The 22,591-nt window shown below is 44.6% G+C and overlaps 1 protein-coding gene across 1 annotated transcript in view; it reads right to left on the bottom strand.

Annotated features, from left to right (window-relative positions):
• LOC119967641 (CUB and sushi domain-containing protein 1-like) overlaps positions 1-22,591 on the bottom strand; it is a 2,889,858-nt gene that overhangs the window by 768,198 nt on the left and 2,099,069 nt on the right. Inside the window, exon 12 of the mRNA XM_038800434.1 lies at positions 20,561-20,673. Coding sequence (XP_038656362.1) covers positions 20,561-20,673 — 113 coding nt within the window. The remainder of the gene's footprint in view (positions 1-20,560; positions 20,674-22,591) is intronic.

The raw sequence follows: 22,591 nt of genomic DNA, 5'->3' as shown, positions 1-22,591 counted from the left end.
CCCAGTGCTATGCCAAAGAGAGTACCCAGGATGCCCATTAGTGGTAGGGGCACCATGCTGCGTTTCACGCCCTGTGACCTTTGATGGGTTTGGCAGTCACCCTCTGGTGAGGCTGGAGCCGGATCCGGTGCCACCCTATTCTGCACGATGCCCTTTAGTTATCAGGCAGGGGTTTCAGAAGGACTGGAGACTGCCCGAGTCTCCTGGGTGGATGGGCTTCAGTGTTTCGTCCACCCTGAGGGTGCCCGTATGGCCATGGGTGACTATGAGATTGGGGGGGGGAGGGTATCTGGAGTGAGCTTCCGGTGCCTCCGAGATATCTGATACTGTCAGTCCTGGAGGCCCTATCGTGTGGAAGCCCTCAACAATGATGCTCCGTGACTGAGCCAAGTTCTGGAGTGCCTCGACACTGTCCACTTGTGTCTGGGACATGTCCCTCATTGACTGGGACATGATGTCGAGGCCCTCAACCATGGTCGTCAGAGGCTGAGCCATGTCTTGGACCCCACCATTCATGGCTCGGACATCGTGCTCCAGGTTTTCCACTGCGGTCATCAACTCAACAGTGTTGACCTGGGTGCGACCCAATGCTGGCACCATTTCCTATGCCTAAAGGCTTTGGGCCAACTCCAGTCTGCCTCACAGTCACAGGAATGTCACTGACATCTGCTCCTGGATCTCAAGGCTCTGGCTTATCATCTGTAGCAGCTTAGGGAGAACTTACCCTGAGGCTCAGCATCTGTCTGGGGCCCAGCTGAGTCTGGAATCCAGCAGACCTCTGACTGCTGCCTTCCTTGGTTGTTTCTGCCTCCAGGTGATGTGCATCAGCAGCTGTGTGATGCTCACCAGATAGTGACCCAGAAGCCTGTCTGCTAATGTTGCCTCCCGAGGTGTGTGTCTCTGTGATGGTGGAAGGTGTGGGAGATAGCTGTGACGCATTGTTGGCATTCTCCTCGGAACTCTCCTCTGGGGTGGTCTCTTGGGTGTCAGGAGCAGCACTCCAGATGGCCTGGCCTCATCAGATGGTGATTCTATAAGACAATGGACATGGGTTCAGTGAAAGGGAAGGATCATTGTCTGGGACATCAACAACTTACTCTCTGGTGCAGGCCAACTTCACTGTCAGTCACTGCTCTCCCCTTGAGCAACCCCATCATCTCCAGGGCCCTTTCCTCGTAGATGATGAGGACACGGATCTCTAGGATTTTGCCTTTCTTTTCCCTTTCCTTCCTGTTATGGGCTATCTCCTCTTTTTGGGGACAAATAGAGGACATTGTGAGCTGCACGCTTGATGGGTTAGGGAATCTATAAGCAAGTGGCATGCGTGAGCAGCACACCTTGTCATTAAGTGATTGTGGCGGTGAGTGCCGGGGATTCTGAGGAACCATTTTGGAGTTTGGATGTTGGGAATGTGCGATGTACCAGCCAGTGGGTTGGCGGAGGTGAGGGTGGGTTGTGAATTGAAGGATGGCAGTCAGGTCTGATGGCAAGAGGAGAGAGGTGGTAACTTGCCCTTGCAGCTTGCAGGAGGTCTTTCATCTTCTTTGTACACTGGGCAGTGGTCTTCCTGGTCATACCCGCACTAACTCAGCTGCCATTGCCTCAGACGGCATTTGTCACCGTGGCGCTGGTTCCCCTCCTGCCTCAGGGGTACAGGGTGCCCCGCCTCTTCTCCATGGCATCCAACGTCTGACCAGGTCAGCATCCCAAATCGAGCAGCTAGTCTCTGCACTGTTATCCACCTGGCTTGACTGGGAGTGAATGCTGAGGCGCCATTTAAATTATGCTCTACCTTGTTATCTGAGAGCAGCAAGTCAGGCGAATCAAATGCATGCAGACTCAGGCATGCCGAGTTTTATGTGGGGGTGCATTTTTTGCACTAAGTGGGGATAAATAATGATCTCGATCATGCCATTACTGCTGGCATAAATCACCCCGCGAATCCTGCCCAATGACTCATTTTTTGGGTGAATTGTGTCCATGATGACCAGATTTCCAGCTCACAGCATGGATAATAAAATCATTTTAACAATTAAATCATAGTGAATAATGAGGAAGTATCCAAGTGAAGAAGTTAATCATAGAGGCAGCACTCATCACTGCTAAAAATAGTGTAATTTGGATTAGAGCGGTACAACTGTTCCAGCTTTCTTTCCGAAAATCAGAAATATTGTAGTAGAAGGGTATTGGTAACTCCCTCAGTATTTCTCCGGTTGTCGAGGGAACAGATGCAAAAAAGCAGACCGCTTTTGTATCGAACTACCTCACAATTGATTCAATCGGGAATTCAGGTATTATACATTGTATGTTTCATAGAATTTACAGCACAGGAGGCCATTCAGCCCATTGAGATTGCATCAGCCCTTGAAAAGAGCACCCTACCCAAGCTCACACTTCCAGCCTATCTCCGTAACCCACTAACCCCACCTTACCTTTTTGGACACAAAGGGCAATTTAGCATGGCCAATCCACCTAAACCGCACATCTTTAGACAGTGGGAGGAAACCGGAGCACCCGGTGAAAACCCACACAGACACTGGGAGAACGTGCAGACTCCGCACAGACAGTGACCCAAGCCAGAATTGAACCTGGGATCCTGGAGCTGTGAAGCACCTGTGCTAACCAGTGTGCTACCATGCCGCCCTATTGATGGTTCCCGGTAACTGATGTCAGCTGTAGAATTGCATTTTATAAGTTTTATTGGGTTCTGTATTAGAACTAATACTCTATTTTTTATCTTTTATAGTCATTAATGTTGCAATGTACTTATCCGCTTTGGAGTGCAAAATAATTTGTAATAAACTTGTAAATATGTTGGTAAAGCATAACAACTCTTGTAGTCTTCTGCAGGCAATACAGAAAAACAATTCTCTTGTATTTTCTGAAAGTGGGAAGATACAATTTTTTAAAGGGAGACTCCCAGACCTTTATAATATCCGGATACTTTTAACTTGGCCCAGAAATCATTGAACAGGCTATCTGGGAAAAGTATCGCTTACTCTTGGGGGGAGACGTGGTTTACTTTCTCAGACCAAAATTAAGTGCCTGTCTGAAGTTGCTGCCTTGAACTTAGGTGAGGGTGATTGTTGAGGGAGTGCTCCTGATACAGGGTATTCTATATTTGAGGTTAGAGGTGTTATCCACTTCACAGAAACCAAAAGAAAAGAGATTTGTATTTCAGTGCAGCAACCTGTGTCAGGGTTTCAAACTAGTTTATACTGAGTGGACAAAGGTATCTCGATTTATTGTAATTGATGAACGTTAGTCCAGAATCTCAGTCTAATTCCTTTGAGCCAAGGTCCAGATTTTCATAGCCCTGGAGAGTACACAGAGTCTCCAAAATGATGTGGAAGTCTCACCTCCATTTCTCACAAATACCATTTTTTTGAGAAGGGGAACGGGGCCAGACATGATTCACACCTGAAGTGCTTTAACCTGCAGGGCAGCAGACCAAATGCTAGAAAGTGGCATTACATTGGGTGGCTTAGTTTTGGTGAGCAAAGGTACGATGGGCCAAGTAATTCTATCATATTCTATGAGGGAAATCTGAACTGAGCAGGGCAAATTGAACTCAGTGTTGAGTTCAAATAGCTAATACTAAGTGAGAGTCACAAACGTATGGAATCAATGTTAAGGTAGATAAGGACTGTTTAGCTGCTTGATGTGAAGTTATTTAAACTTCCAGCAATTGAAAAACATTTTTAAAAACAGGCTACAGGTATCAGCGAGAGTTAGAAAAAGTTCCATTCTATCAGTTTCAATATCTATTTGTTGACAGTTCCCTCAGGTCTTCATGAATTCTTGGCTGATTCCACAAATCAGAATTACCTTTGCATTATTTACAGCTTTAAGTGACTATTAAAGCTGTCTTTGATGTGGGTTGTGAATAGAAATTTGTTTGTTTTGATTTTTTTTAAAGAAGTTGAATGGGCATATTTGTATTAGATTCAAATCTATATAGTGAAATCTTTATTTGATCTTTCAAACTTTATCTTATTTTATGGCTCCTGTGGTTTCCCCATGGTGGATACTGTGTTTGTGGCATGTTAATATAAGGGGCCATGGTGCATGATTGGGGGGGCATGCATTGGCATAATTTGGAATGGAGTGGCTAACCATTGTGCTGCCCCCTACGTCACTTTGCTGCCCTTGAATAATGTTGGACAATTAGCAACTCACTGGAGGAAGAGGCTCTACAAATATGCCCAGCCTCAATGATGCGGGAGCCCAGAATATCAGTGCAAAAGATAAGGCTGGAACGTTTGCACCAATCTTCAAACAGATATGCCAAGTGGATCATCCATTATCTCGGCCTCCTCTGGAGTACCCAGCAGCACATGAATCAATTAGATTCACTTCATGCGATATCACAAAACTGTTGAAGGCTCTGCTACTTTAAAAGCTACGGGCCGTGGCTCCAGCTGTCGTACAAAGATCTGTGCACCAGAATTTGCTGTGCCCCTAGCCAGTGTAGCAAAACACTAACATCTACCTGAGCAATGTTGACTTTTGCCCAGGTACGTACTGTAAGCAGGACTTATCCAACCTGATCAATTACTATCCCATCAGTCTACTCTTGATCATCAGCAAAGTGATAAGAGGAATCATCAATAGTGCTATCAATCAGCATTTGCTTCGCAATGACCTGTTCACGGATACTCAGTTTGTATTCCCAAAGGGTAACTCAGCTCTGGACTCTTTGAGCCTTGGTAAAAACATGAACAAAAGAGCTGAACCCAGGGGTGAGGTGAGAGTGACTGCCTTTGACATCTCAGCAGCATTTGACTGAGTACGGTATCAAGGAGATTCAGCAAAACTGGAGTCAATGGGACTCAGTGGGGGAAAACTCTCCACTGGTTGGAGCCATATTTTGAACAAAGGGAGTCAATCATCTCAGTTCTCGGACATCACTGCAGGCATTACTCAGGACAGTTTTCTTGGCCCAACAATCTTCAACTGCTTCCTGACTGATCTTCCTTCCATCATAAGATCTGAAGAAGGGTGTTCGCTGATCAATGTTCAACATCATTTGTGACTCCTCAGACGCTGAAGCAGTCCATGTTCAGATGCAGTAAGTTGTGGACAATATTCAGGAATGGGCTGACAAGTGTCAAGTAACATCCATGCCATACAACAGCCATCCTGGGGTGGGGGGTACCATTGACCAGAAACAGAACTGTACGTCATTTAATACTGTGGCTACAAGAGCAGGTTAGAGGCTAGGAATCCTGCGGCAAGTAACTCATGTCTTGACGCCCCAAAGCCTGTCCACCACGTACAATGCACAAGTCAGGAGTGTGTTACGGCAACCTGGTCTAGTACACTGTCAATTCCAGCCCCACAGACCCCTGAGTCCCAACACAAATGAATTAACCAATAATTCTTTTAAAGTTTCTGAGATCTTTGACCCTTGACTGCTCCAATAACTTATAGGCACCTGATTTGTAAGTGAAACACAGCAGCTGCTTATTTATAACAAAAGTAGAGATATGGCATGGATTAATTATAACAGAATAATGGCCAGCTAATCTACTATTCCCCCTTTTACTGTCCCCACCCTCTGTCCAAACACACATAAGCCAGATACATACAAATGGAGGGAGAGGGATAAAAATAATAGCAAAAGGAAAGAGGAGTGTCCTTGCTTCCAATGTTGAAGTTGCTGCAGTGGCTGACCGGCTAGGACGCGGAGTTACTGAAACAACCAGTTAGATTGCTAACAAGGATCTTCTGGCATAACATTCAGACAGAACTCCCAGGCTGTAGGGTTCACTCTGGGGAAGTCACTTTAACTTTTATTCACCTTGTCCTCCACTCCAAAAGAATAGCCTCAAGCCTGTGTAATTCTTACTTGTTTCTATCTCCACCAGAGATTGAAATGGGAACAGAGTTCCTCACACAAGATTTTTATAACGGTTTTTAAACAACTGACCCTGCCTTCAGCTGCTCCTGGACTGGACTTTCCTTCAGTTCAATCTGGCTCTGCAGAGAGAAAGGTCTTTAATTTTGATCTTAGGAAAATGTCCACCAGATGAGAGAGAGAGAGAAATCAGAGCTTTGACCCTCCAACATCTGAACAAAATTAAACTTAAAGCAAGTTGAAACCTTCCTAGCCCAGCAGAACATTCCAAAATGGTGAGCGCCAATCAGCACTGAGTATCAGTTAAAGCCCGTCAAATTTAAAACAGCTCATTGGTCATCATCACTGATGTCAGATCAAATAGCACATCCTGCTGGAGTTTCCTTTTAAAATTAAAGGTGCAGTCATTTTAAAGGCATTAAGGGTCCATTAATTGTCTGGCTAGAAAAACTGAAATAGCAGAATAACCAAAATTAAAAGGAAAACACAAGGGACAGACAGGGATTAACAGGAGGATCTTTGCAAGCGCAATGGAATGCCCTCCACGTCCCTGGGTGAATGTAGCTCCAACAAAACTCAAGAAGCGTGACATGATCCAGGATAAAGCAGCCTACTTGATTGCTACCCCTTTCACAAACATTCAATCCCTCCACCACCGGTGAACAGTGGCAGCCTAGTGTACCAATTGCAAGAACTCATCAAACCTCCTTAGGCAGCTTAATCCAAACCCACAACTATTACCATCTGTTCGGATAAGGGCAGACATATGAAAACACCACCATCAGGAAATTCCTCAGAAAGTTCCCCGCCACGCCACTGACCATCCTAACTTTGAAATATATCACTGTTCCTTCACTGTCACGGAGTCAAAAATCCTCCCTAACGGCATTGTGGGTGCACATACACCACATGGACTGCACTGGTTCAAGAAGGTAGCTCATCACCACCACCTTGGAAGCTGCTCTATTTCCCAAAACTGGCAACCCATTAAATGGCAGGTCCAGAATTAGGAATAAGAAAGCATCCAAAATCTATATTATTTCAGATTCCTCCTTCTACCCATTGCGGTGTGTCCTAGGTTATTTCATTCCTGCATGTTTGGGAGACCAAACCTTGCTTTGACTTTGAAGCATTCACCTTACCTTCACCATTTTAACAAGTGTTGCCACATCCCTTTCTATTCCTTAGCTCACCCACACAGTACATCTGAGATCTACCTGTTTGTCCCTTTGTCTCCAATTCAAAAGTCCCTTTTCCTGCCTTCATCTTTTCAGCTGTTGAATTTCCTTTTCCTTTCCGGATCTAATCTCTCCTTTCTCCACATGTCTTCACCTAAAAGTAGGCAATTCCACAGCACACTCTGCAGTTAATTTGCCTGATCATACTCAGCATCAGTGAAGATAGCCAAGTTTCTTTTTTTGGACTCTTGGAATGTTCGCATGACAGAATTTGTGCAATATTACTCTTGAAATGAGAACACAGATGACAAGGATCTGCCAAAGGCATGGAAGCAGCTTTAAGCGTAGGAGGGGGAAGAATAATTTAAGGTGCACATTGACCATGGTGATAAAGATTGAGAGTGAAGCACACAGTCAGTGGGAGAATATATAGTCTGGCATCAAAGGATTTTATCATTAATTATCAAACTTTTCTGTTACACCTCAGGAACAACTAGTTAATTGTAGTACAGCCAATCGAAAAAAACTTGGCACTGAACCAAAACTTAATTAATTGTGAGTCAGGCATTCCCACTTCCTGCTATCTATAACTTTAATCAAAGAGCCAAATGAATGTGGGACATAATGAACTGTTTAGTTGCATTATTTCACTGCAAGCTATTAATTGATTTCATTTACACTTCATTAAGTAATATCAATGATATCAGAACTAATCATCTTCAGTCTAAACTTCTTCATGTGAGGTTCAGAGTCACTTGCATATCTCTTCCTCGTCTACAATTTATTTTCACCATTATATATGTGATTTGTGGCCATGTCTTCGGGCATCTAACATTCAAGTGCTGCTAATGAAAGTCCGTGACCTCAGATAAATTCCTGCCAGTTTTATTACATATTGGCTGGAGGCTGGAAATAATAATGTTTCCCTCAACGTGAATCAGACAAATGTGGTTTAATATGGTGGTAGGAGCAGTCGTATAAATTCATGCACACTTACTGCAAAGATAAAATGTGCCAGTTGGGACTAGTTGTGAGCATTATATTTGGGGCCTATTGCAATGATGGGGCCTCATTTTGATCAAAGCTGAACTCTTTATCAAAACTTTTTTATGCTGAATCAATGACCATCTAATGATTTGCAACATTCACTTACTGCTCGCCTACTTTTTAAGCATAAAACAGTCATCTTAAAGTCACCACATTTAAGGACAGCACGGTAGCACAAGTGACTCGCACTGTGGTTTCACAGCGCCAAGGTCCCAGGTTCGATTCCCTACTAGATCACTGTCTGTGCGGAGTCTGCACGTTCTCCCCATGTCTGCGTGGGTTTCCTCCGGGTGTTCCGGTTTCCTCCCACAGTCCAAAGACATGCAGGTTAGGTGGCTTGGCCATGCTAAATTGCCCTGCATATCCAAAAAAGATTAGATGGGGTTATTGGTTTATGGGGATAGGGTGGAAGTGAGAACTTAAGTGGGTTGGTGCAGACTCAATGGGCCAAATGGCCTCCTTCTGTACTGTATGTTCTATGTTCTATGTAACAGTCTTAAAAAACAAACTTGAGAGACTCACACTTGGAGAATTCTTGTTCTCCTGATAATGGAATGCACACACTGTTCCAAAAATGTACATCACACTTGCTGAAGCTCAGAGAGCACAGATGTGGTAGGGTGGAGTCAGTCCTGAGAGATGTACAAGACTACGTAGTAATATTGCTATAATATGAACTGGTAAAACCCTGATGTTTGCCACCATCGTATCTCTCAAGTCTCTACCGATCAACCAAGTTGTATAGTGAATCAACAGCACTTCAGAATACTGCAGACCAGCCTAGTTCAGTTATCAGATTACTAGTGTTGGCACAGTTGCAAATTTTCATTGCCAGACCTGTCAGTTTAGAAACCACAGCCACCACTGTCATGAATGCAGGAATTTCAGAGGTATTGCACTGTAAGTATTTGGTGAAGTAAGGTTAAGAGCCTGGGTTAGAGTGTGTTTTAGTGCTGAAGTCATATTTTAAGAGATTCTTAGGCCGAAAGACAACAATGCTTTTGGGAGATAAGAGGTGCAATTAACCATTGTTGAAAGCTTGGGCTAATGCAATTTTGTTTTGATTAAGGGGATTCCCTGAGGAGTTAATTAGTTTCAGCTTGGTGAGATGATGTCATTGCTCAGTGGAGACAAGGCACAGGCTTTTTGAGAAAGCATTTTCAGCTCAGTTCTGATCTGGCTGAAGCTGTGTGCACAGTAAAACAGTTCTGCTCTCATTGTAGGATTGTTAAAAGAGACTAAGACTATTTAAAGCACTGCAGACTTGTCCGAGGACACGGGGAGCTGAAACAAGCCAGTTGAAACATCTTTTGAAGACATACAGCCAGAATTTCTGAAAGGAGGCAGATCTTTCTGTAAAAGTGTCAGAAGATCTCTTTATCAAAGAAAATCTCTGGAAAACAAATATTCCTCTGTGCCATTGGTGTTTAAGGTGGATTGACAACTGAGCTGGCTTATTTTCTTGTTGTTGAAGTGGGAATAAAGATAACAATGAAGCGTATTTCATTCACTGCAGTCAGTAGTATTGTTTAAGGGATGATTGTAAACTATTTTCTGGTGTATGTTAACAATTTTAATACAGCATTCGTAATAACGTTTGTTTTAATATACAATATCCATATTTCTTTGTGCAATCACTCCTGGAGCAAAGTATCCTTTCCTCACAATCTTACAAAATTAAAAATAAATATTGGGGTTTCTGTCCAGTATCCTAGCTACTGTTGGAGCCTGGATCATAATACTACCCATTTTCCTCCATACCACATGGACATGTTTTGGTCATTAGACAAAATGGTAGCAGGTACCAGGAGCTCCTTTGAGGGGAATGAGAGCAGAACTCCCTGTCATGCTAATTTTATATGTGGTATGTCCGACTGTATTTGAGTGGTCACCCTGTGTCAAATTGAATTGATCTTCCTGGTAAGGAATTGAGAGTCAGGCTAATAGTCTGTACAAAGAACGTTTCTTTGTTCTGGCATCAACCTAAAGCATCTTCTGTTGGATGAGAGCAGTACCCTGCAAGGGTACAGATTTAAAATAATTTGCAAAACAAGCAATGTGAGTTGAGAAAAAAATATTTTTCAAACAGTGAGTTCAGGTCTCAAATGCACTGCATGGAAATGTGTTGTGGTTGGTTCAATCGAGGTATTCGATAATTATTAGAATAGAAGCAATGAGCAGGGGTATAGGAAAAGGCAGACGAATGGCATTAAGTCATCATGCTCGCTTAGAGAACACTGCAGAAACAATGGCCCAAGGGGCCTCCTTCTGTGCCGTAACAATTCTGTAATTCTGATAAACATGTAAGAGAAACAAGATCATATTCTACTTTGCAGAGACAGTGCAACTGAATCATTTATGATCTTTTATTTCATTCAAAGGACGCAGGCTTCGCTGGCGAGGCCAGCATTCATTGCCCACCCCTAATTGTCCTTGAGAAGGTGACGATGAGCTTATTTCTTGGACCGCTGTGTCCATGTGGTGCATGTACACCCATAGTGCTATTAGGGAGGGAGTTCCAGTATTTTGACCAAGCAATAGTGAAGGAATGGTGATATATTTCCAAATTAGGAAGATGGGTGACTCGGAGGAGAACATCCAGGTTGTGGTGTTCACAGGTATCTGCTGCTTTTGTCCTTTTAGATGTTAGATGTCACAGGTTTCGAAGGTGCTGCCAAAGGGGCCTTGGTGAGTTCCTTCAATTCATCTTATAGATGGTACACACTGCGGCAACTGTGAGTCAGTGTTGGAGGGAGTGAATTGTGGAAGGAGTGCCAAATAACTGGGCTGCTTTGCTGAGGATGGTGTCGAGCTTCTTGAGTGTTGTTGGAGCTGCACTCATTCAGATGGTGCATGAAGGGGCTGGTTTAGCTCACTGGGCTCAATCACAGGCTTTTAAAGCAGACCAAGGCAGGCCAGCAGCACGGTTTGATTCCCGTACCAGCCTCCCTGAACCAGCGCCGGAATGTGGCGACTAGGGGCTTTTCACAGTAACTTCATTGAAGCCTACTCGTGACAATAAGCGATTTTCATTTCATTTTCATTTTATTTCAAATAAGTGGAGAATATTGCATCATACTCCTGACTTGCGCTTGTAGATTGTGAACAGGCTTTGGGTAATCAGGAGGTGAGCTACTCACCACAAAATCCCTCGGCTCTGACCTGCTTTTGTAGCACCAGCAGTTATAAGACCCATCCAATCGAGTTTCTGGTCAATGATAAACCCCAGAAAGTTGATAGTGCTGGACTCAGTGATAGCCAGGGGTGATGTCAGTGATGTCAAGGGGCGATAGTTAGTTTCTCTATTATTGAAGATGGTAAGTGCTTGGTACTTGTGTGGCATGACTGTTATTTGCCATCTGTCTTCCCGAGTGTTGATATAGTCCAAGTCGTTTTGCATTTGGGCATAGGCTGCTTCAGTGTCTGAGGAGTCGGGAATTGTGCTAAACATTGTGTAATCACCAGTGAACAACCTAATTTCTGACCTTATGATGGAAGGAAGGTCATTGATGAAGAAGCTGAAGATGATTTGGCTAGGGATACTAGCCTGAAGAACGTCTGCAGTTATGTCCTGCAGCTGAGATGATTGAACTCCAAGAACCATAACCATCTTCCTTTGTGCCAGGTATGACTCCAACCAGTGGAACGATTCCTCCCAGATCCCCATTGATGCCATACGCAGTCAAATGCTACCTTGATATCACTCTCACCTCACCTCTGGAGATCAGCTCTTTTGTCTATGATTGAACAAATGCTGTAATGTGGTCAGGAGCTGAGTGACCCTGGCAGATCCCAAATTGAGCATCAGTGAGCAGGCTATTGCAAAGCATGTGCCACTTAATAGTGTTGTTGATTACACCTTCAAATATTTCACTGATGATCAAGACTGATGGGATGGTAATTAGCTGGGCTCGACTTGTCCCACTTTTTGTGTACAGAACATACCTGAGTAATATTACAGATTGCTGGGTAGATGCCAGTATTGTCACTGTACTGGAAGAGCTTGGCTAGGCATCAGTGATGTTGGAGACTTCCACGGGATACCAAATGGATCATCCACTCTGCATTTCTGATTGAAGATTGCAGCAAATGCCTCAGCCTTATCATTTGCATTGATGTGCTGAATTCTCCATGATTGAGGATGGTAATATTTGTGGAGCCTCCTCCTCCAGTGAGTTGTTTAATTTCCCACCACCATTAATGGCTGGATAAGGCAGGATTGCAAAGCATCGATCTGATTCATTGATTGTGTGATCACTTAGCACTGTCTTTCATTTGTTGCTTATGCTCTATGGCATGCATGTTGGAGCTTCACGATGCTGACACCTCATTTTGAGGAATGCCTGGTGTTGCTCCTGGCGACCCCTCCTGCACCCTTCATTGAACCAGGGTTGATCCCCTGGCTCAGTGATAATGGTAGAGTGGGGAAATGCCAGGCCATGGGTTACAGGTTGTGGCCAACAACAATTTTTCTGCTGCTGATGGCCCAAAGCATCTCATGGATGCCCAGTCTTAAATTGCGAGATCTGTTTGAAATCTATGCCATTTAGCACAGTGGTAGTGCCATACAACACAATGGAGGATATCCTCAATATGAAGACAATCTAATGAAGCACCAAAGAATATATTTATTTTTGCAAGAAAGCTGACTGTTCAGTTTAACCAGGATTTAGAATTTCCGTGTCCAAAAGTGCAATGAGCAGTCAGTAGAACACAGGTCTGCCACACCAGCACCATTGAACTCATGCCAATCAGCCTGAGACAGGCAAACATCATTCACACATTTGTACATCCAGAGAAATTAGGCATGCTTGGAAACATAATATTCTGTTTAATATTAAAGGAGCAACAGAGAGGAACTTTAAGGAGTCCATTTGCCCATGCGTATGCACACATGTTTCAGATACTGTGTACTTTACACTTAATAAACACACTAAGTTTGAAAACTTAAACCAGGTACAGTAATCCTTACCTACTCCTCGTAAACTGTACCTTGTAAATGAAGCAAGATTTTATGACAGCATTTCAAAACTACTCTGCAAATTGAATAGTGCACAGTAATATTGCCATTTAAAAAATACGATTTATAAGCACACAAAGCAGATCAAAATTCCTGAACAGAATGGGATCATAGAATGGATGTAGAACAGAAGAGTACCATTCAGTCTGTCATTTCCATACGAGCAGTCTATAAGAGCAATTTAGCTTTGTCTAATCCTCTGCAATTTCTCTGTAGCGGACAAATGTTTCTCTTCAGTTCATTATTCAATTCCCTTTTGAGAGCCATGATTGAGTCTGGCTTCGCCACACTCTCAGGCTTTGCAATTCAGATCCTCAATGTGTAAAAATAGCTCTCCTCATGTTGGTTCTGGCCTGTGTCCTCTGGTACCCGACCCTTTTTCCATTTTGAACAGATTCTCCCTATCTCCCCGTGGTTTTGAATACCTCCATTTCTTCTCAATCTTCTTAACTGAGGGGAATAGCCCAGTTTTGTTAATTTATCTATGTAACTGAAGGCTCTCAACCTCATAATCATGCTCATGAATCTTTCCGGCACCCTCCCCAATGTCTTCATAGCCTGTCTACCTGCCCAAGGTAGGCTGACCAGAATAGGACACAATCATTCAATTGTGACCAGTGTAGCATGGTGAATTTTGAAATTGTGCCTTGTCCACCCAATTATAAGCTATCAACATATTTCAAGAAAAGCAGCGGTCCTTATACTGACTCCTGCAGAACCTCACTGCATACCTTCCTCCATCCCAAAAAACAACTGTTCACACGTTTTCAGGGTCCTGTCACTCAGCCAACATTTTAGCCATTCCAACACTCCCAGCCCCTTTTATTCCATGACCTTTAGCTTTGGCAACAAGGCTATTATGTGGCAAGTCCATGTATGCCACATCAACCGTGTCTGTTAACTCATCAAAAATCTCAACCAAATTAGTTAAGCACAATGGCCTGTTACTTCTGAGCTCTAGTGTAATAGACAGTGGGCAACGCAACGCAACTGGCCAACGCAACATTAAGGGGAGATCTAATAGAAACTTACAAGATAATACATGGCTTAGAAAGGATGGACGCAAAGAAACTGTTTCCGTTAGGCGAGGAGTCGAGGACCCGTGGGCACAGCCTTAGAATTAGAGGGGGTAAATTCAAAACAGAAATGCGGAGACATTTCTTCAGCCAGAGAGTGGTGGGCCTGTGGAATTCATTGCCGCAGAGTGCAGTGGAGGCCGGGACGCTAAATGGCTTCAAGGCAGAGATAGATAAATTCTTGATGTCGCGAGGAATTAAGGGCTATGGGGAGAATGCTGGGAGGTGGAGTTGAAATGCCCATCAGCCATGATTGAATGGCGGAGTGGACTCGATGGGCCGAATGGCCTTACTTCCACTCCTATGTCTTATGGTCTTATGGTCTTATGGGAGGGGGGTGCAATGATGTTCTCAAGAACCTGCCCAGAGGTTCCCAGATAAGGATTGCACAATGACTGCCTCGGAAGTTTAAACTTCCATTGGGCAATTGCCCTCCACTAGGAACCTTTCGAGAATGTGACTTCAATCGCAAACTTTGAACGGTTCTTACTGTCTTCTAGAAATAGCCGCCCAGAAAAATTTAAATAATTAGAACCACTTTTCGAGGTAACTATAGCACTCACCCACCCTGACCATCGGTCTCCCCAAATTCCCCACCCCCCATGGGCCAGGAAACTCCCTCTCTACCTCTGTGTACTCTCAACCCCTCCCAGTGACCACCTGACACCCCACCACTGACCACCCAACCACCCCATCTCCCACCAGCCACCCAGCACCCACCCCCTGACCGGTTCTACCATCTCCCTTCATTTCCCACACCCACACAATCCTACCCACAGCACAAAAGCGTACCCTCTCCCTGGCTTCTTCTTTGAATTAACCTGACACAGTCTGACAAATGGCAAGTTACATTTGTGCCACACAAGTGGCACGCAATGACCATATCCTCCAAGATAGCGTCTAACCATCGCTCTTTGACATTCGATGGCCTTACCTTTGCTGTATTCTCCCAAAAATCAACATCCTGGGGGTTACAATTGATCAGAAACTGACCTGGACTATCCATACTAATACTGTGGCTACCAGGTAAAGTCAAAGGCTAGGAATCCTACTGTGAGTACCTCACTTCCTGACCACCCTTCCACAAACATTCAAACCCTCCACTACCATGTGTCTCATCTACACATAGTCAGCATGGTTTTGTGAAGGGTAGGTCATGCCTCACAAACCTTATCGAGTTCTTTGAGAAGGTGAGTGAACAGGTAGACGAGGGTAGAGCAGTTGATGTGGTGTATATGGATTTCAGTAAAGCGTTTGATAAGGTTCCCCACGGTCGTCTATTGCAGAAAATACGGAGGCTGGGGATTGAGGGTGATTTAGAGATGTGGATCAGAAATTGGCTAGTTGAAAGAAGACAGAGGGTGGTGGTTGATGGCAAATGTTCAGAATGGAGTTCAGTTACGAGTGGCGTACCACAAGGATCTGTTCTGGGGCCGTTGCTGTTTGTCATTTTTATAAATGACCTAGAGGAGGGCACAGAAGGTTGGGTGAGTAAATTTGCAGACGACACTAAAGTCGGTGGAGTTGTAGACAGTGTGGAAGGATGTTGCAGGTTACAGAGGGACATAGATAAGCTGCAGAGCTGGGCTGAGAGGTGGCAAATGGAGTTTAATGTAGAGAAGTGTGAGGTGATTCACTTTGGAAAGAATAACAGGAATGCGGAATATTTGGCTAATGGTAAAATTCTCAGCAGTGTGGATGAGCAGAGGGATCTCGGTGTCCATGTACATAGATCCCTGAAAGTTGTCACCCAGGTTGATAGGGTTGTGAAGAAGGCCTATGGTGTGTTGGCCTTTATTGGTAGAGGGATTAAGTTCCGGAGCCATGAGGTCATGTTGCAGCTGTACAAAACTCTGGTATGGCCGCATTTGGAGTATTGCGTACAGTTCTGGTCGCCTCATTATAGGAAGGACGTGGAAGCTTTGGAACGGGTGCAGAGGAGATTTACCAGGATGTTGCCTGGTATGGAGGGAAAATCTTATGAGGAAAGGCTGATGGACTTGAGGTTGTTTTCGTTAGAGAGAAGAAGGTTAAGAGGTGACTTAATAGAGGCATACAAAATGATCAGAGGGTTAGATAGGGTGGACAGTGAGAGCCTTCTCCCGCGGATGGAGGTGGCTAGCACGAGGAGACATAGCCTTAAATTGAGGGGTAATAGATATAGGACAGACGTCAGAGGTAGGTTTTTTACGCAAAGAGTGGTGAGGCCGTGGAATGCCCTACCTGCAACAGTAGTGAACGCGCCAACATTGAGGGCATTTAAAAGTTTATTGGATAAGCATATGGATGATAATGGCATAGTGTAGGTTAGATGGCCTTTAGTTTTTGACTTCCCATGTCGGTGCAACATCGTGGGCCGAAGGGCCTGTACTGCGCTGTATAGTTCTATATTCTATGTTCTATGTACAAGGTGCACTGTAGTAACTCACCAAGGTTTGTTGGACAACATCTTCCAAAGACAAGAGTAGCAGATACCTGGGAACACCAGTACCTGGAGGTTCCCCTCCAAGTCGGCACGGTGTCACAATGTTTAGTACAGCTGTCTCACAATGCCAGGGACCCGGGTTCAATTCCGGTCTGTGGGGGAGGGATGGGGCTGCGGGGGTGACCAAGGAATCAACTCACCTCCGATTTGGCACAGTGGTTAGCACATCTACCTCACAGCTCCAGGGTCCCGGGTTCAATTCCAGCCTCGCGTGACTGTCTGTGAAGTTTGCACTTTCTCCCTGTGTCTGCGTGGGTTTCCTCCGGATGCTCCGGTTTCCACCCACATTCCAAAGATGTGCAGGTTAGGTGGATTGGCCATGCTAAATTGCCCTTAGTGTCCAAAAGGTTATGTAGGTGTTACTGGGTTATGGGAATAGGGTGGAGGGTGATTGGGCTTAAGTGGGGTGCTCTTTCCTAGGGTTGGTGCAGACTCCATGGGATGAATGGCCTCCTTCTGAACTGCATGGATTCTATGGTTCTATGAATTAACAGACCATTAAGCTCTCTAAGGAGTGTGTTAACAGACCAATTGAAATTGGTGAACCTGAACAGTCACACATAGGTACTCTGCTGTTGTATCCAAAGTGGACAAAGATGTTTTTTCATAATGGGATGGGAAATCTGGGAGATCTTAGGCAAATTATGCACTTTACTTGCATTTAGCCACTTTTGTACACGCGAGGCTGCTGGCCCTCTGAAGTGCTGCCTGTTCTCCTTTGCAAAGCAGCAGTAGGCCTCATTACAGCTGCTGCCTGTTGCTCACGCTCTACACTCAGCTCGCCACTGAACACCATTAAAATACACACTATTCAAGAAAGCATAACATGAGGGGCTTTCACTGCTCGTGTTTAGGACCCAAACGTTATAGCTGTATCAGGTTCCCGACTTTAAGTTGAAGGTTCGTCCTTAAAAAGCATAATCCTTGAAATTAACCGGAACAAAAAATAATTCTTTATGGAAATGCATAGCTCCACATAGTACAATAAAGAGAGAATAATGGGTAGCTGTGAGAGCTTGCACAGCTGTATTGCCATTGAGAAATTCATGTGAAAAAGTGGAAAATGCCATTGCATATCTGAAATGCAGTTTTAGTCTCAAAATCCCTACTGTTGTGGTACAGATCTACAGGCACCAGACAGATGATTAATTCATTTAATGATCTGTGATGAATTTGGTGATTTCAGATTGAATAGCAGTAGATGCACAAAAATTGGCTTCATGATAGTGCAGCAAGAAAACTGAAACTGAAATTTGCCATAGTCCCTGAGGACCACAGGCTGCTCCCCGCAGAGAGAGAGAGAGAGAGCTGATTGATGATAATTTAACCTGAGAGTCACCACATCTCAAATGTGGAGAAGTTTGAAAAGTCTGGGCCTTTGTGAATAATCCCAGCCGGTATTGAACCCATGCTGTTGGTATCACTCCATATCACAAACCAGCCGCCCAGCCAACTGAGCTAGGGGCTCGGTTAGCACAGTTGGCTGGGCAGCTGGTTCGTGATGCAGAATGATTCCAACAGTGGGGGCTCAATTCCCATAATAGGCGATGTTATTCATGAAGGCCCTATCTTCTTAACTTTGCCCCTTGCCTGAGGTGTGGCGATCCTTGGGTTAAATCACCACCAGTCAGCTCTTAAAGGGGAGAGTAACCAATAGTCCTCTGGAACTGTGGTGACATTTACAACAAGGTAAGGAGCCATGGGGACCATAATGCACCTGATCACTGTCCTGGAAAGTAGATTTGTACACTTTGGGTAAGGACAGATTCAGATAGGATTGTAACAGCCTCACTCTTCATGTCATCAGTTTTCTGACATTCTGGGTGGGATTTTCCGCTACCGGGACTAAGTGCCCGCGCCGTCATGAATGCCGTAGCGTTTCATGACGGCGCGAACAGGGCCTGGGCATGACCGATTCTGGCCCCCAGAGGGGGCCAGCATGGCTCTGGAGCGGGTCACACCGCTCCAGCCTCCTTACGTGGCGCCAAATGGACACCGTGCCAACCCACGCATGTGCAGTTGGGGCAGCTCATTCCTGCGCATGCGCAGTTGGGCCGCGCCATCCTGCGTATGCGAACAGGGTCCGGGCATGACCGATCCGGCGCTGGAGTGGGTCACACCGCTCCAGCCTCCTTACGTGGTGCCAAATGGACGCCGCGCCAACCCGTGCATGTGCAGTTGGGCTCATTCCGCGCCATCCTGCGCATGCGCAGGGAACTTCTTACACGCGCCGGCCCCTCACCAACATGGCGCAGGTGTTCTGGGGCCGGCCGCGGAAGGAGGTAGGCCCGGGGCGGGTGGGGGGGGGGGGGGAGAGATGCCGGACTGCCGACCGGTGGGCCCCGATCGCGGGCCAGACCCCACTGGAGCCCCCCCCCCCGGTGAAGGAGACCCCTCCCCCCCCTTCCACAGGCCGCCCCCCCCAGCATTCCAGCACAGTTACCGCCGGCAGCGACCAGGGGTGGTTGGCACCGGCAGGAACCTGTCATATCCGAATGGCCGCTCGGCCATCTGGGCCGGAGAATCGTCGCTCGCCATTTGCGCCGATTCTCCGAGTGGCCTGGCGCTATTCTCGTGGCGCTGGTTTCAGGGGGGTGGGAGAATCGCGTGCGGATGTCGGGGCAGCGTGGCGCGACTAGCGCAGCGCCTCGGCGATTCTCCCACCCGGCGTGGGGGGAGAATACCACCCTCTATATTTTTTTTTACGTGCTCATGGTTGAAGAGTGGCTTGTTGAGCAAGGTAACAGACAGCAGTCATTATCTGTAAAAACCCACTTGAGCTGGAGGTAGATCGTTGCTTTCCCTCCAGATTCTTCAATATCAAAGTATTTAACACTCCTGTACAATTGGTCATTTTTTGTTCTTATCTATTGGAAAGTTAAGTGGTGAATCATATTAATATCCCTATTAGCAGAGGGCTCCACCATGTACACTGATACCAACATAGGAACATGACACTTTGGAGCAGGAATAGACCATTTAGTTTTTCGAGCTTGCTCCACCCATCAACAAGATTACGGCTGATCTGGTTGTAGTCTCAGTTCCACTTTAATGTTTGCCCCTCATAAACTTTGACTTCCTTATATCTCAAAAATCTATTCAAATCAGCTTTGAATAAACTTGGCCTCCACTACCTTCTCGGGAAGAGAATTCCACATTCTAAAGACCCTCTGAGAGAAAAGGAAAATCCTCCTCATCTCCGTCTTAAAAGCGCCTATGCTAAACAATGTCTCTATGTTTAGTCTCCGCCACAAGAGAAAACATCCTCCAGGAATCCACCCTACCAAGTTCCTTCAATATCTTATGTTTCAATAAGATCACCTCTCACTCTACTGAATTGGAATGGTCTAGGTCCAATCTGTTTTCTTAAGATAAATGCCCTTCATCCCAGGAATGAGGGGAATTAAGTCTCTCTCAACTGCTTCCAAAGCAATTATATCTTTCTAAAAATAAGGAGATCCAAAACTGTACACAGTACTCCAAATTTATGTGATTCATGTACGAAGATACACAGGTCTGCATTTCTATTTCTCTTGCCTATGTGGAGAAGTTCACATTTACCCACATTATATTCAATCTGCCAAATTTTTGGCCACTAATTGAACGTACATCTATCACTTCGCAGACTCTCCACCTCCTCTTGACAACTTATTTTCCCACCTACCTTGATGTTATCAGAAAATGTAACTACTACACATTCAGTACCTGCATCCAAATCATTGATACACCAAATTTGATTCCGGCAGTGAATGCATGAAAACACCACCAAGGTGGGTTAACGATTTGCAAACAACTAATGTTCAGAGGATAGTTAATGTGATTGGATCCAGTATTAAAACATGCTCTGACTGACAGTTATTTGCAAAATAAAAGCCAAAGTGCAAAAGCGCATACCTTGATATACAGCCTTAAATCCTAGTGATCCAATGGTTTCATCGGACTGTAAATGCAGCCACATTTGATTGCTCATGCTAACAATCAAGTCAGGAACGCTCGACCCGGTCAGCCTAAAATAAGAAAAATGCAGACAATTAGCAGAGAAAAGTAAATATAACAAACTTCATAGAATTGTACAACATTTAGCTTACATACCTGTTACCTATCACTTTGTATCGAACCAATTTCAAAAGAGGTCATCATAAGTAAATGAATTCGGAAACTATACAAATATTTAACAGTTCCGAGTATGGACATCTGTTTAAACTTACAAAAAAGAAAAAGCATGGCTTGTTTTACCAATTGGGGAACATTTTCTGAATTGTAGGAGGTTCATCAACAACTCAGTGGTAAAATGTATAAATCTTTTATTTTTATTTTTAGATCTAATACTTTAAATTTGGAATGGGATTTTCACTGTCTTCTCATGGCAAAAAAATATATATCTCTCTTTATTTGATCGCAAGCTTCCATGTATCAAATGAGAACAAACTCAAATTAATATTACACTGCTTTCTGGGGTGCATTGTCCTTATGTCACTGTTTTAATTTATGATGCACGTTAACTGAAACTATACTCGGGGACCCGACAGACTGGATGGCCTCCTACTGTGTTGAAACCTATGATTAATTGTATATAGAAATTATGCAGCGAAAAATGTTATATTACCCTTGGTAAGATATATTGTGTTCTTTGTCTTTTCTTCCAGAATGATCCGATGTGTTGATGACAAATAATCCACCAATCATTCGATTGAAACAAAACTCATTTATTGTAAGACTACTAATTAAATGAAGTTCACACACTCTACTGAGCTACAATTAATAATAAAGTAATATTGAATCCAGCAATATTCAGTAATCTGAATAGTCACTGACTATACTATGATCTAACCTTGTGTTAACTCTTGTCTAATCTAATTTTCTCCTACTGCTTTCTCCTTCACTAGCTACCCAGAATTCCCCGAGGTCTGGTTTATATACAGAGAGGTGGTGGTGCCCTCTCGTGTTTGAATTATGCAGAGATGTAATAATTAACCCTTCACTAACTTTGCTATATACATATCATCATAAAAAAAAGATGGATAAACCATGTGAAAATGGCTTTCGTTATGGGGACAATTTCAGATGGTCATTGTCAGGCCATCTACTCAAAGATTCCCACCTCCAAGTGGTAACTAATGATCATCAATTAAATCCCATTTAGGAACATTACATCCAGCGAGTAGGCCTGGAACTGAGGCCAAAACCTGGGAGAAGCTCTGGGGATGGTAGGCCAAGGGGCTACAAAGGCTTCCTTTAATTCTGGCTTCTGGATGGCAGCATGATGGCGCAGTGGTTAGCATTGCTGCCTCACAACACCAGGACCTGGATTTGATTCACGCCTTGAGTGACTGTCTGTGTGGCGTTGCACATTCTTCCCGTGTCTGCGTGGGTTTCCTCCTGTTCCCTCCCACAGTCCAAGATGTGCAGGCCAGGTGGACTGGCCATGCTAAACTGCCCCTTAGCGTTAGTTGCAGGAATAGCGTGGGGCATTGGGCTGTGGCAGGGTGGTCTTTCAAGGGGTCGATGCAGACTCAATGGGCTAAATGATCTCCATCTGCACTGTGGGGATTCTATGATTCAGAAGTTCATAGAGGGTGTCTTCATCTCAATGTGTGCTGCTGGTTCCCACCTGCAACAGAAGATCCCACCTATCCCAATGGGGGTACATGTTTCTGAAAGCTTTATACCCATCCAGTGGCCCTCCTGCCTGCACAGCCCACTTACTGCTCTTAATTGGATGAGGCTGTCAGAGGCGGACACTCAATTGGGCACCTCCAGAAGGATTTATGCAGGTGGGAAACTTTAAAAAAACTAATTTGATGGCTCTTCCCTGTATTTAAAAAACTAAGATGGTTAGATTATGCCCAAAGTGAGCATCTCCTGATGTTGGCCAGATTTCAAGATGATAAGAATGAATTTATTTGTAATTCAGTTTTTAATAAT

This window comes from Scyliorhinus canicula, chromosome 6 (assembly GCF_902713615.1).
Source record: "Scyliorhinus canicula chromosome 6, sScyCan1.1, whole genome shotgun sequence".
NCBI lineage: Eukaryota > Metazoa > Chordata > Chondrichthyes > Carcharhiniformes > Scyliorhinidae > Scyliorhinus > Scyliorhinus canicula.
The sequence above is the reverse complement of the archived record's forward strand: the minus strand, read 5'-3'. Positions and strand labels throughout refer to the sequence as shown.